The sequence below is a fragment of the Agelaius tricolor genome, unplaced genomic scaffold (genome assembly GCF_023055355.1).
Source record: "Agelaius tricolor isolate 1412-34295 unplaced genomic scaffold, bAgeTri1.0.p SCAF_11, whole genome shotgun sequence".
NCBI classification, from domain to species: domain Eukaryota; kingdom Metazoa; phylum Chordata; class Aves; order Passeriformes; family Icteridae; genus Agelaius; species Agelaius tricolor.
The window spans coordinates 25,892,261-25,906,799 of NW_027269271.1; the positions used below are offsets into that span (position 1 = coordinate 25,892,261).

A 14,539-nucleotide genomic window follows, 5' to 3' on the forward strand; every position below is an offset into this window, starting at 1 on the left:
CCTGAGCAGGATGTGCCTCCCAGGAATCCTCACTATGCTGGAAGTGCAGCCACAGTGACAGGGAACCAAACAACTGCACGTTCCACTGGAAGCCCCTTGGTTTTCCTCACATACTTGTGGGCTGTTTTAATGTCACAGTGACTGAGATGTCACTGCTTTGTTAAAATCCCTCACAGACATGTCAAGAATGCAGTATCAGGGAGCCCAATGGTGTTAAGAAATGACAGTACACTTGTTTCCAGTTTTTAATGCTTTCTTGTAAAACTGAAAATACAAAACCAGCTGAGCAAATGTAGATCTTTATATACATGAGGTCTCTGATTAAAAAAAATCCTTTTAGTTAAAAAAAAAAGAAAAAAGGGAAGACCGAACCAACAAGTTAAATGAAAACTGATTAAAGGGAACAACATTCTCAAATTGAAGCATACTTTCCAGGAAGGAAAACATCTTCTTTACAAGTTTATTATATAACTTACATTTACACTTTACTGAGAGAACTTACAAAACAAGCTGCTTGAAATGCTCCTCATTCCCTTAAAGCATGAATTTCAAAGTGCCACAGCAAAGGAACAGGTTCCAATATTATCTTATACAGACTATTCATGTATAAAATGGTTTGGTAAATGTGAGGTGTTCATTTAAATGAGCACATATAGGGATACAGACTAAATAAAAGTACTGAACAACACCTTTGTTATTACATACGCAGTTATAGGTATAATAAAGGAAACAAGGCCAGCACTGCTCTTAGGTATCTGTGTAGATGGAAGGAATGTGATTCAAGCAGTGATCAAAGGCACTGTTCTGGAAGAATCCATTTTCATCCGTTCCATTGGAGACCATGTCTTCAGATACACACTGGGCCTCAGAGATCCCCTCGTAGCCTGGAGAGGGACAAGGACACGGACACGAGTTAGTGCCATGGTGCACGAGAGGAGGGAGGCACAGCCTGGGGCCCAGCAGCACAGCACAGCTCAGCACAGTGTTAATGGGAGGACAGCAGTGCTCAGCATCAAAGCCTTGCCAGGAGAAGCTCAGTTTCCAGTGGGTGTTTGTGTCATCATGGCTGGTGCCCATTCGTTTCTGGGCAAAGCTGTGCACTTGCAAGTGACGTGCAAGAATCAGAGCAGGGCTCTCTTGGGACTCAGTCATTATCTGAACAGGACATCAAAACAATGAGTGGGCAATGATCCTGCTAAGTGTGCACTAGAAGTGATGCAGTCCTCTTGGTTTGGGTTTTTCCTTTTAATAGCACTTTGAAAAAATATTCCATGTGTCTCCCAGCTGCTCTTAAGATGCAGGAGAAATCTGGATCCTACATTTATTGGCTCTCCACATAGTGCAGGTCTGAGGAAGCTTGGCTGGGGCAGGTCAGGCTCCCAGGACATATGGAAAGAGCTGTGAACCTCAGCCCACCAAAGCCCACCAGCCCAAGCTGGTTGCTGCTTGCCAGGCTACCAGAAAGCCATGGCAGGAGGGGAGAATTTCTCTGTCCTTCTCTCATAATGCCAAACTTCCACAGCTATTACAAACCTCCTGAGCTGCACATCCCCGTGGAAAGGAGCAGGTTTGCCATTCTACCAAACGCTAGGGCATTTATTGCCTACCCAAAGGACATGAAAATTTCCTATTGTGACCCACTATAGCCTGCTTTTGCAACTGGCCAGCCAAGGCCCACATGCACATTTTCATTTCACTGCAGGAAAACCTGTCCACTTCATTGTGGCTATTTCACTGTTGTGCGTGTTTTTATTATTTGAGATCAAATTCTCTACTTACTTACATTTCTGCATTTTCCTATAACTTATTAATTTACTGTTGGCTTACAGGTCAGATTCTGCTGTCTGCAGAAATCTGGCACACAGGGAATGTCCAGAGGTTCTGGAGGATGACCTCAGCATGTTTATCTGTGTCAGGCCAAGTGGAGTGACCAGTATTTTGCTAAGTTTTGTGAGTGTTTATGTTATGTTAATTTCTATTTGATGAGCCTGTATACAGGGTGGATACAGAACCACAGATGGATAAAACCCAAGATAAGCATACACCCCAGAAATCATTATTAGATTCCAGATAGAGTAAACTATCCAAAGTCCTGAACAGAAAATAAAAATTTATTGACTGTTAATGTGATTCATGGAACAGCTGTTTGCCAGTCACATTGGGCATTCCTGTGAGATGAGATCTCATTTAATATTAATGGTGCTATAAAAGCCTGAAAAAAATTAATGCATAGCCTTGATGAATCTTGCAAACCTGAATGGTTCTATTTTACACACTAAAAGATGAGATATATATATTTCATACATGTTTATGTTTCAGCCTTTTAAGTATCTGCATGCCTCAATAACCACTCTAAAAACAAAAATACTAAACAGAAACATTTCATGATAGTTTAGGCCCAGACAGAAAAATCAACTGTTGTTGAAGTTGGTGTCTTGCCACAGTATTATTCTTTACTGCTACAATTTCTTTTGGAAAGTTTATTTAGTCTGTTCTTTAAATATTGCAGGCTGTCAATCTAAGCTTGAAATTTGATGTTAACATGAAAAAACCCTATGTTTTAGTAATATCAAACTTATGAGTAACACTAAAGAATTCAAAGTTGAAGTTGAAACTTCATCCTAAATGTTTCCCTTGTGTTGGTTACTGATGCATGCACTTCCCAGAATGGAACAGCAGACAAATGCGTGCACACTTGCTCTGAACAGAGTCTCCTTTAATACAAAACAAACAGGAAAGTCAACTCTAATTTTGTGGTCTGACTCAGGCCCCAATTCAAAAAGCACTTAAACATATGTTTTCAGTATTGCCCTTAACCAAGGTGCCCTCCTGAGTGCAGACATGAAGAGAACTTTCTTGCAGATATATAAGATTGCAGCAAATGGTTGTGCTTTATGGCTCTGACAGTACTCATGTTTTGTTTGATTTCAGCAATTCTGTCAATTATTAATTTTAAAGATAGAAAAAAAAAAAAACTAAAATATTGAAGTACTATTATAAAAGCCTTCCTGGGCACACCTGAAATGTGCAATTCACAGACCACACAAAAAATGCAGGCAGTGCCCTGCCAGCTCTCCTGAAGGTGGGTGTTGCCTATGGCATCCAGCAGAATGGAAGAGACTTTGTCTCAGTCAAATACAGCAGGATTTAAAGAAACAATTTGTTTTCCTTCTGGGGTTTTTATAGATGAAAATTAATTTCAGGGCTATTTTTTATACAAACATGTTTTTGTCATAACATTGAAAATAAAATGTGTTCTTTGCCCCTCCTGCTACAAATATCATATGGATAATTCCTTATAGGTGGAATAAATTACCTGTTGAAGCCAAAGGTGCATTGAGTATGTGATAGCCATTCTGCCTCAGAGGATTGAAGCAATGGGATTCCCCTGTGAGCACATCACTGCTGACAGACTGGTCCATTGTTCTGTAGCAATCTCCGTAGTGGAAACAGTTTTGTATGGAGTGGAAGCTGCCTTGGTAACCTGAAAGCAGATATTGCACACAATTCAATCCTGCAGTGGTACCACCTCCACTTCTGTCACAGCATTTCATTACTGCTGGGGGCTTTAGTTCCTCAGTTTTAACTGTGGAAAAATGATCATCCTGTTCTGTAAGGTGCAGTTACAGAAGAGCTGCATCAGACTCGGTCCCACAAGGTGCTGTGGAATGTGATCCCCATCAAGGAAAAATCTCAAGGATGGGCTTCATTTCAAGCCATAGATCAGCTGAACACAGTCAGCAGCATCCTTGGATCCAAGGTAGGTAGTGACCCCTCCACTGGATCAGGTCCAGGATGCCCAGCTCCTAAGGGAATGTCTCTGTAACGAATCACTGTTAATTTAAATACAATAATGCAATATTTAAATAAATAGCACTGCTTTGTTTTCAGTTAAGTCTTTTGCCATCCAGTGTGTGCTGTGCACTGCTGGAGACAGCACTGTTTGTCTGAAACACCTTCACAAGTTCCTCAAACTTCTTTCCCAGACTGTTCTTGGTTCAAAGGAACCCCCTTTCACTGGACACAGGGGACCACAGTGTGCAGGCAATGACCTGGAAGTGCAGGACTGACTCCAGATACTTGTCAGGTGAAGACTGAGTTCAACCAGAGGCTCTCCTGCTTCTGGAAAGTGCTGAGATAGATCTGTATGGTCTCTGCTTGCCTCAGTCATTCTGCTTTTGGGGCAAGTTTGACTTTCATCCTCCACATATCCAACATTCTGAGATCCTGGGTTTTTTCCCCAAGTATTGTATTATCAGTACCCAGCAGTTTGGGTTTTACCATCAGAAGTTGTGAATGAGTTGTAGACAACAAAAGAAGACATTTAACAGTAAAGGGCAAATGAGTTGCTGAGGAAGGAATTTTGCAATTTATAAGTTGTTCCAACATCCTAAAAAATTGTAATTTGTTCCCAGAAGGATGATCTCAAAGTGCGTCACAATATTTAAACCAACCATGGCCTGATTTAATTCTCTTCCCTCTTCCTGCCTCAATAAGCTCTTCCTATAACTGCACATTTCTGTCAGCTGCCCATTTTCCTGCCTTCTCTGAAACGATTCTCCTTCCCTTAAATGCAACTGAAGTCAACCAAATTAAGCCTAAAGTCTAGCAGAATGTGCCTCGGGATTTTCCTCTAATTGCCAGAAAAAAATAAGGAGTTGTTGTCTTTTTTCCCTCAGTCTTACAGAGAGTGGAACATTTCCTCAGGAACTCCTGCAGGAGCTCGGGGCAGTTCAGTGGATCCCAGTCCCAGCCACGTTTCCCCGTTTCCAGCTGACAGCTCGGCCCCACTGACAGCAGAGACCCACCCTGCTGGGCAGCCTGTGCTGCTCTTCAGTCTGTTTGCTCAGAAATTAAATCCCTGTGCCTGTCCCCAGAGCAGCTGGGGCTACATGGGGTGAATTGTGAGCAGCTCCTGCAGTGTGCAAGCTCTCTCCTGTTCAGTAAGATCTCCCACACTTCTCTGTGTTTCCCCTCTACACCAAAGTCTGACCAAGCAGACAATACCAGGCAAAGCTCAGGGTCTGGTCACTTCATATTTCCTAAGTTAGCAATAAATAAGGCCAAGTGAGGCAATTCTTGAGTAGAAATGCAATCAACTCATTGAGTGGTGAAAGATTTGCTCTGAAGGTTCCCAGTTTAAGATGTGCTTTGGCAGAATCTGCAAGGATTAGATGCTTAATTTCTTGGGAACGTATGATCCACTACAAAATACCTAAATTGTTGATGTCCACAATTAGGGAAGTGCTAATGGCTGACTCTTAGATGAAGACACTACACAGTCTGTACCCAGGCTGCTCGGATTTGCTGCTATGGCAAAGGCAGCCCAAAAATGTGGAAAGCTGAGCATTAAATGATGCATGTCCTTCCTTGGAACAAACAGCCTGCCACCTCTATTTGCTGCTGGAGAGTCTGGCTCAAAGAACCAAGGAGCTCTTATGAGAGGTAGCACAGCCCTCTTTTGATGTGGTTTTAGTACAGTGAGTTATTGATTGGCTTTGAAACTTATCCTTTCTGTTTACAAAACAAACTCCTCACTGTAAGCCTTCTAAAAATACATCCTTTTGAGATGAGCAGTGGAAAAAAGAGACACTTGTCTTCAAAGGAGGCTCAACTGGTTGCAGAGAACACTTAGATGCATTGCTAGAGAAAAAAAAAATGAACCTTTTCCAGAATGTCTGCTACAGACATCACTTCTAGGGAAGGCATGACGTGTATTTTCTGTGTCCCTGTAACTGCTGTCCTTCCCTTGTGCTCCCAGGCTTGCCTTTGTTACATCAATTAAAAATCTTCATGATCTACAGAGCTGGCACAGTGGCTTAGAAAAGCAGAGAGCAGCCAAGCATGACAGAACTGGATTGAAACTAGTCGGATCCAGGGTTTTCCCAAGACCTGTGGGGAAAGGTTATTTTGAAGTGTTTGAGTTACACTGTCTGGAAATACCTGAAGCAGAGAACTGCCTCAGAATCAGTCTGGAAAAGAACTGCCATGAGCAATGAAATCCTCTTTTGGATTGCAGTGTTTATCCCTCAGCACCACCGTGAGATAATCTGAGAAGGCAGAGGGAAAAGTGTTCCTGGAACCACCCAGTGGCGAGGGGGGTGCAGGAAAATCCTGGTGCTCCTGCACTGCTGACTTCACCAGGAGCTGATTCCTGCCAAGTGCTCCACAGAGAGATACAGAGAAATGCACCTTCCCTGTTCTGACCTGCCTGCAAGGTGGGGTAAATGCAGGCATGAAACTAAAGAAGATACACGGAATGAGGAAGGGAAAGGGTGCAGCAGGAGCACGAGTCAGATAGAACAAAGCATCACACTAAAAATGGGATTTCTGACCCTTTGGGTTCACTGCACTTAGCTGTGGTTCCTTTACATTTCTTTAAATGCTTCACTGAGAAAATATGGGGAATTAAAATATGATTCAAATCCTATAACCAAGTGTTGGGTTAACAGCCACGTATGGTTGATTAAACTAAACAGGGAGCATTTTTTACAAGTTCTTAAAAAATGCTCCCTTCAGTGGTTAAAATACAAAGTAAGCAAGAAGGCTGGTCCAGTGCAGACATCCCTGCTCCTTCTAGAGTGCAAATCTGTAGTACCAACTTGGCAATAAGTGTTTCACCAATATTTTTTTTGCCACATGGATTTCAGGTTTTCCTTCAGTTTTGATTTAAATCAAGAATTTTCTGAGGTTATTTTCAAGTGAAGAATTTACTAAATGCCCTGTCAGTTTAAATGATCACTGTTAAATGTTTTATGTACAGTAGATGTAGAAATGTAACAGTTCATAAAGGAATAAACTGAGTTCCAAACATAACATTTAGTTAAAATTTTGCTTTGAAATAATTTGTGGCAGAAAAGCTGCACTTAGCCACTTCACACAGTGCACTGGCTGCCTCTGCTTCTCTAAGGCACAGCCTAGAAAACTTCAAGCAGCTTTAAAACGAATGATGTAATGAGCAAATAATTGGAATATGGCTATTAAATGCCATCTTGTTATGTCATGTCATTTACATGTATTTGCAAATAAATCTCAGCTTTTCAAATTCCATAAAATTTCTGACAAGAAATCATGTCAGGTATAAATAACTACAGGATTCCATTGCCTGCCAAATTCTTTCAGCATGTAATGATTTCCATGTGATCTTACTACAGCTAGGTTAAAACATATAAATAATGTCAGCTTGTTCTTTCATTATCAATATTTCTGCTACCAGCCTGATGAAGCTGCCATCTCCTAAAAATTCCACATCCACACTGTTTATGTGCTTCTGTACAGATGCCTGGTTCTACACTAAGTTTATGTGGTGTACCTTTTTTTGGCAAAAATTCAAAACCCCCAAATTATTACAGATTCCATTAGAAAATGTGCTATTAATGAACTGAGAGGCAAAAAAAAAAGAAAAAGCAGAGCAAGTACAGCTAAGTACAGGTTACAGATAATTGGTTTCAAAGGCTGCTAATCAAAACTGATTTTGGAATGACCATTTCCATAATTAATTTATAATAATGCTTCAACATTTGGCCAAAGTGGAAAATTATTGCTTTTTCAAAACCACATGACATAACACTTAGAAAGCAACAATTCATTCAAAAGGAAATGTGGTTTTCTTAAGGAATAAAGTCAATTTATTTAAGTGGTTCAAAACTTGTTCTGTCTATGCATTTGTTTCTGCCGTAGTAATGAGCTGCTAAACTTTCCTCTTGTGGCTTGTAGTTATTTAGCTCATTATAGCAACATAATCATATATCATTATATGCTATCATAAATCTGCCACTTCTCCCTTACAGAGTTAATCTTTTTAAATTGAATAATCTGTTGAGCATCAGGTTGAGTTAGTTTTTCCTTCAGCACAAATCATTAAATATAATGCACTTTAACTTTCCAGACTAAGCCTTTCCAAGCAAAGAGCAAAAACACTGCTCAGAGAACGAGGGGCAGAGGGAACTGCAGGGATACCCAACCCCATCCCAGCTGGGAGCTGCTCACGGGTTTGTGCTCAGGCTCTTGCAAGCACACAGATGTCCTGCACACTTCTTTATTGGGAATATTTACCACATTTTAGCAGCTCACCATCTGGATTGCATAACAGATTTCTGAAATATGCAAGCTCCTGTTACTGGAAGAATCTGTGATAATAATATCTCTTCCTAATTTGTGCCTCAAAAATTTCAGGAACATTAATTAGTTCCCACAGCAGAACTCCAGAATAGGTATGTAAGCTCCCAATTAAAAAGGCTGAGTAATTTAGAACAAAAAATGTTTTAAATTAAGCTGTGGGACAGCTGCTTACTGCTCCCATTCCTGTCCTTGAGTCCCACAGGCACTCTACAGTTGTACAGAGTGCATTTACATGTTTACTGTATAATGTAAAACAAGCCAAACTTCCAAATAATAAATGAAAAAACGTTTGCTTTCTTTGTCTAATTCCATGTCTCGTGCATGACTATGGAGTGGACGGAGCAGGACACTGCCAAGGAGTGCCTCAGCCCATGTTTTGGGGACTGGATGGCTCTTGCAAGGTCACTCAGGCTGGATGACCAGTCAGGGGAGGTGCATGGCCAGCAGCCTTCTACTGAAGCACCTGAATAAATACAATTAATCTGCTGTAGGAACAGCTTTCCCCATTATGATGACATATCACAGCATGGACCTGTCTTAAAATTTCCATCTGTATGTATCAATCCAATTTAAAAACTGGAGTGCCCACTGAAATGCTGACACTATTACCCAAATATGAAAAAGCAAAATAAATTCTTTCTCTCCAGCTAGAAATTAGAAAAGCTGCAAAAAACAAGAAGAGGGAAGAGTTACCTTGAGATCCCTGCTGTACAGACTGGTTGGGAAATGGGGCGTACGGAGTATTTGGTATCCCAGAAAACTGCTGCCCGTTGGGTGACTGGCTGTGGGATGATGGAGAGCCGTGTTTCTGCAAGAGGGAGGGTGGGACTAAAGCTTTCAGGGGGCTGACAAGTGGAGAGATTATGTTGGGAGCAAGCCTAGAAAAAGAAAATACAGAAAAACTTCACATATCACATCATAATAAAACAAAATTAAATACTTGTATGAGCTATTTCTTTAATGGCCAAACTATGGAGAAATCTGTTTTGTGGGTACAAATTATATTGAAAAAAAGAACAACAATGCAGTGCTACCTACAGATATTTGCTAGGAGGCAAGAGAGTTAGACAAGGAATTCTGTTCCTTTACACTGACTTTCTGCACTTGCCATCATTGCCAGATCAAAATGGTACCACTCCTCGGTGAGCAACTTAAACACAGCTCCATGTGATTTAGAACTTCGTGAGCTGAGATACATGTCTAGAAACAGAAGTAGAAAATGTAGCTGGAAGGGGTAAATGCAAGTGAATTGTTTAAGTGCCTTCATAGCTGTAACAGGGTCAAGCTGCAGCCAAGACAAAGAAAAGCATTTATTTCACTCTGCAGATGAGCAAAGAGAGGATCTCCCACAGCTGTGACAAGGGGCCCTGTGCTCCACAGCCAGGGGTGCCCTGTCAAACAGCACAGGCAGCATGGGGAGCTCTCAGTACCCTCTCTGCTGCCTCCAGAGCTTTTGCTACAGCTGAGAAGGACCTCTTTGAGCAGCACCAGAACCTTCAGATGCTGCAAAATCCACCTCGCTGTCTGAGAGCCACCCTGTGGAAACTTCCCAGCTACAGAACCCGAGGAAAATAAAATAAAACAACCTCTGCAGGTTGTAATAGATGTCACCGAGCTGGAAAAAAAATACTGAGCACAAACCGTTGGACGCAGACAAAAATTAACTAAATAAAAACTCCAATCTCTCACTGGTGTCTTCCTCTACCCCTGCACAAGCTGTTCAAACACCATAAAGCCTCATTTCACAGGACAGCTTCTTGGAGCAGTTGGACTGACCCTGGGAGCGAGGCTCTGCTCCAGTGAGGGCTAAGCACTGCATCAGAGTGTGCAAGAGGTAAACAGAGGGGAACTGTGAATAAATGCTGACAACAGCTTAACCAAATTTAACATGAGAGGCACAGGAACGCTGCCAAATGCTGTCACAGTGACACTGTAAATATTAGAAGGGGTTTAAATCAACCAATCCAAGCCCATCCTATGCTCAGATAAGTCCATCTCCCAAAACAAGGAAGCAAGACCTATAATACAAACTATGAAGACTGAATCTCCCCAAACTAAACTGAGGAATTAAGCTAGTGTTGTTAAATGGGTGAAGGCAAGGATATTTTCAAGTTAAATAGCAAGAACTAGAAAACTGTCACTGATATATCATCTGAAAAATCCTTTCCTTAGGATTTTTCCTCCTCAGAAGCCGAGAGGCCTCAGGAACAAAATGTAAACAGTGATTATCTGCTGCTGTGGAATGCAACAGGTGGATCATGTGGTTGTTTCTAATTAATGGCCAATCACAGTCTGGCTGGCTCGGACTCTGTCCGAGACACAAGCCTTTGTTATCATTCTTTCCTTTTCTATTCTTAGCTAGCCTTCTGATGAAATCCTTTCTTCTATTCTTTTAGTATAGTTTTAATTTAATATATATCATAAAATAATAAATCAAGCCTTCTGAAACATGGAGTCAGAAGTTCCCTCATCCTTGGACCCCTGTGAACACAGTCACAGAAAACAATTTTCTTTTGTGAGAAAGATACTCTCTCCAGTAAGTGCTGATCAGTAATATGTAAAATAAAGAGGGCTACTGTCAAATTAAAGGAGCCAGCATGTAAGGAGAAAAATATCCTATTTGTTCTGGTTTGGAAAAGGCCGCAGAGGTGCCAACAAGGGACCAGGGATGCCAGGGCTCCCTGTGCTCCTCCCAGCTGAGGGACCAAGCGCTCCCTGGGCCGCCACCGGCCCCTGCTCCGGCACACAGCCACAGGAACATCGCCCTCCACCCGCCAGCAACGCTCCCAGAGGCCTGGAAATGCTTCTATCTGAAAGGAGATTAAACAGATTGCAGTTGTTTTCCTTGGAAAGATAATAGCTAAAGGACTCATGATAGTGACATTTATATGGGTAATGACCACACACACATTTAAAAGAGAAACAAAAGATGTACTAAAAACTCCAATGCCGGGATGAGCCAGAAACCAGTGCCGGGATGAGCCAGAAACCACTGTGAATAGGGGAGGGAAATGCTGCTGGGGAGCGAGTCCTCTGCAACTGCCTGTGTTGGGTTTCCTCTGCCTGCTCCTGGAATGTCTTGTCCCGGCTACTGCTGGGAAAGGCAGCACCCCATAGAGACCTGCCGGGCTGCTCCGAGTGCTTTGTCAGGATGGGCCCTTGTGTTTCTAAATTCTATGCAATCATGCTGCTTTGTCGAACAAAAATGGTACACTTAGGTATCCAGCTGTGGGAATACTGAAAATCCCAGCTTCCCTACCCAGTTTAACTACTCCCAGAGGCTACTTAAATCTTAACCATGGGAGAAGAATTTAAGTTTTTATTGTTATTTTTAAAGCGATGTTTGTCCCCACTCACACTCTTGCATTCCTGTTTTTCCTGTGTGTGAGCTCAACAGGGTTTGTGCCTCGAAACCTTTGAGATGAGTGTTCGAGGGTGGAGAGGTCCCCTGCGAGGCCAGAGGGGTGCAGGCCCTGCTCCAGCTGGGAATGCTGAGAGTGTGTGGAGCTGCCAGCACGGCTGCCCCGGTGCTGGAGCTCAGCAAACATTGCTGGCTGTGGGCAGCTGTATCCTAGGAGCAGGAACCTGAGCTGAAACCCTGACAGCTCTGGGGAACACTTGAGCATCGCTGCCTCCTCTGCATCAAGAGACTTTCACAGAGCTGAGCAGTTCACCATAGAAATCTGCTACGTTCTGCTCGAGCTGTCCCTACAAGGAATTTCCTGGAAGTTAAGGCACAGTTTTCAGCTAGGAAAGAACTTTGCTCAGCAGAAAAATCTGGCTGTGTTAGCACAAATGGCCAACATGGAGATCTGTGTCCTTAAAATATTCATCACAATCCCTACAGCTCAAGCTGGTCCCTAAAATCTTACTCTGTGTGTGTGTGTGCATGTGTGAATGTGCTCTGGCACACTCAAGGGGAGATTGTCATCAGCCAAACTGTCCAGTCTCCAGCGCTGTGTTTTTAATTCTCTCCTCAGTATCTGCCTACTAATTCGGTTGCTGTGATACTCAGGTTGTTAAAAAAGGAGGAATCACTCCTGATACAAATTAAACAGATAATGCATTCAAGCCTAAAAGGTGATGCCTTCTGTGTGGAAGATGAAACACTGAAAGACTTACAGCAGGAACTCAGCTGGATACACTAAAATTCCCAGGCAGCAGCTCAGGCATGTGTGTTTCAATAACTAATAGCCTGCACATTTCCTGTTAATACTGTACTACAACCACAGTTTGCTTTGGTTTGGAAAGTAATAATAAATATATACCATATATTTTACCTTAATTGTAACTTGCATAATTCAGTAAATTTGCAGGTCCTTTGGGGCCTTTTAATATATATCTGTGCCTATATATAGCTGTATTTAAAGAGATATAAATACTCTCACAGGCATGAAAAAAAATCCATATCCTTCCTTAATTCATTACATTTGAGGGCTCCTGGCTCTATGGAATATTTCTGTTGAGGGCCATACAAGGGTGTGATGTGGGAGCCTCCTCTCCACCCTGTCCAAGACACAGGAGCAACAGGACACGCACCACAGAGAGAAGGAGCTTGGCTGGAAACAAAAGGAGCATTCTGCTCACACAGCATGCCCTGGCCTGTGCCACTCACAGCCACAGGAGCCACAGAATCAAACAAAATACCTATTTTTTTACCAAGGGACTGAATAATTTAATGGCCAAAACCAACATTTCCATGCTAAGCGAGGGGTAATCACATCTTGTGCTTCAGGATGTGATCGCCCATGGAGGAGGAGGGGAATTCTGCTCTCTTCACTCACCACAGCTCAGGGTGACTGACCATGCACTGGGGCCTTTTCCAGTTCCCCCTGAAGCGCCACTGGAGGATGGTGCTGGAGATGGAATTCCTGTCTGAGGGAGCTGGGATTGCAGCTGGGACTGCAGGGCCAACACTGCCTCTGAGGAGGCATCAGCAGGCAATCAAGGAAAAGGACTACTCAGAAAAATCCTATGTGATTCACACACACAACCAAAAGGGAACTTTGGGAATAACTGAGCCTAACTCAGTAACCACCTTGTCCGTGGCACTGTGCACATTTCTGCACCAACACTGCCTGAAAATGCTCCACAGCCCTTCCCACAGGAACTCCTGCAGTCAATGGGATTCTACCCACAAAGAATCATGAAACCAAGTGGCAGCCATGGACAACAAACCAGTTCCTCAGCTCCACTGGAAAGCATTTGTCACATCAATGGAAATATTCAGAAATCTTGGTCCTAACAGAAGGACTTTTTAAAAGGGAAAATTAAAAGTCAAAACTTAGAAAAACATTCATCTTCCTCTCACTTTCTAAGTGCATACCCTAGGAATCTCAACCAGAAATCCCACTGAAACTTTTTATAAACTTTCTTGTGATCATGCTTTAACAAAAAATTTTGGATGGTGAAAGTTTATATTAAATTGTAAGTAAGGCCTGTGTGAGGGAGCTACCTGTGTATGCCATGAGCCAGCAGTGACCTACAGAAAACACACCTAAAGGCACCATGACTTTGCTTTAGAATTATTGATCCTGTCTGCACTCTCAGCCTCCCCAAGCAGGCAGGGGTGTTTAAGGATCTCTGTATTCTCCCAATGCAAACTACATGTCCTGTTCCAATATCAGTGCAACATAAAGAACCAAAAAAATAAATGCAGGTGGACATGGATTGTTCTGAGATTTCCATCACAATGTCTGGATAGGTGTTTTCTATATATCCACAGTGCTTAGTCTGAGGAACAAACAGATCACCCCTCTGCTTTAGTCTTTGTTCAATACCAGTTCCAGGACAAATTAACAGAATAAGAAATTACAAAGCTTCTTTAAGATAAGAGGGCTTGGCTAGACCTTGACTGCCAAACACTATGTACAGTATACTTAGTAAATACTGAGTGGAACTGAAAACTGTAAAATAATAAAAATGAATTCAAAATAAGATTTTTGAATTATAAATAGGAATGAAGTAGAACTGCAAATGGAAATATGTAAGATGGGGATGTTTCCAATATGAAAACTGTCTGGGTTTGTTTTTTTTTAATGGTGTGATGGCGTGATTGGCAGATTCCTCAGCCATACAAAGAACCTCAGCCCATATCCCATTAAGTTCAGTGGAAATGGGACCAAATCCAGGCTGAAAAACATCTGTCCTTTATGTCAAATCATTTTTTGTATATTTTGGGTTATAAGACCATTCTGTAACAGTTCCATGCACAGCAGTACGGCCAGATTGAACAATTGTGACTTTTGAGAATCATGATTTAACTCAGATTAACATGAAGAAAAATAGCAAATAAAGCACCAGATTAAGAAGTACAAACCAAAGCAGCTCCGCATTTTATCTGAAGTGCAGCACTGTAGCCACTTAGAGGAACTGAGAGTTTCCATGAGATGAGGCTCTCCCATAAAACCCAGCACTC

At 42.1% G+C, this 14,539-nt stretch overlaps 1 protein-coding gene across 1 annotated transcript in view; it reads right to left on the reverse strand.

The window, feature by feature from the left end:
• Nucleotides 1–231: 231 nt before the first annotated feature.
• The window catches only part of GLIS1 (GLIS family zinc finger 1), a 179,995-nt gene continuing 165,687 nt past the window's right edge, over nt 232–14,539 (reverse strand). The window contains 3 exon segments of the mRNA XM_071436765.1: nt 232–884; nt 3,317–3,484; nt 8,815–8,999. Coding sequence (XP_071292866.1) covers nt 748–884; nt 3,317–3,484; nt 8,815–8,999 — 490 coding nt within the window. The 3' untranslated portion in view covers nt 232–747.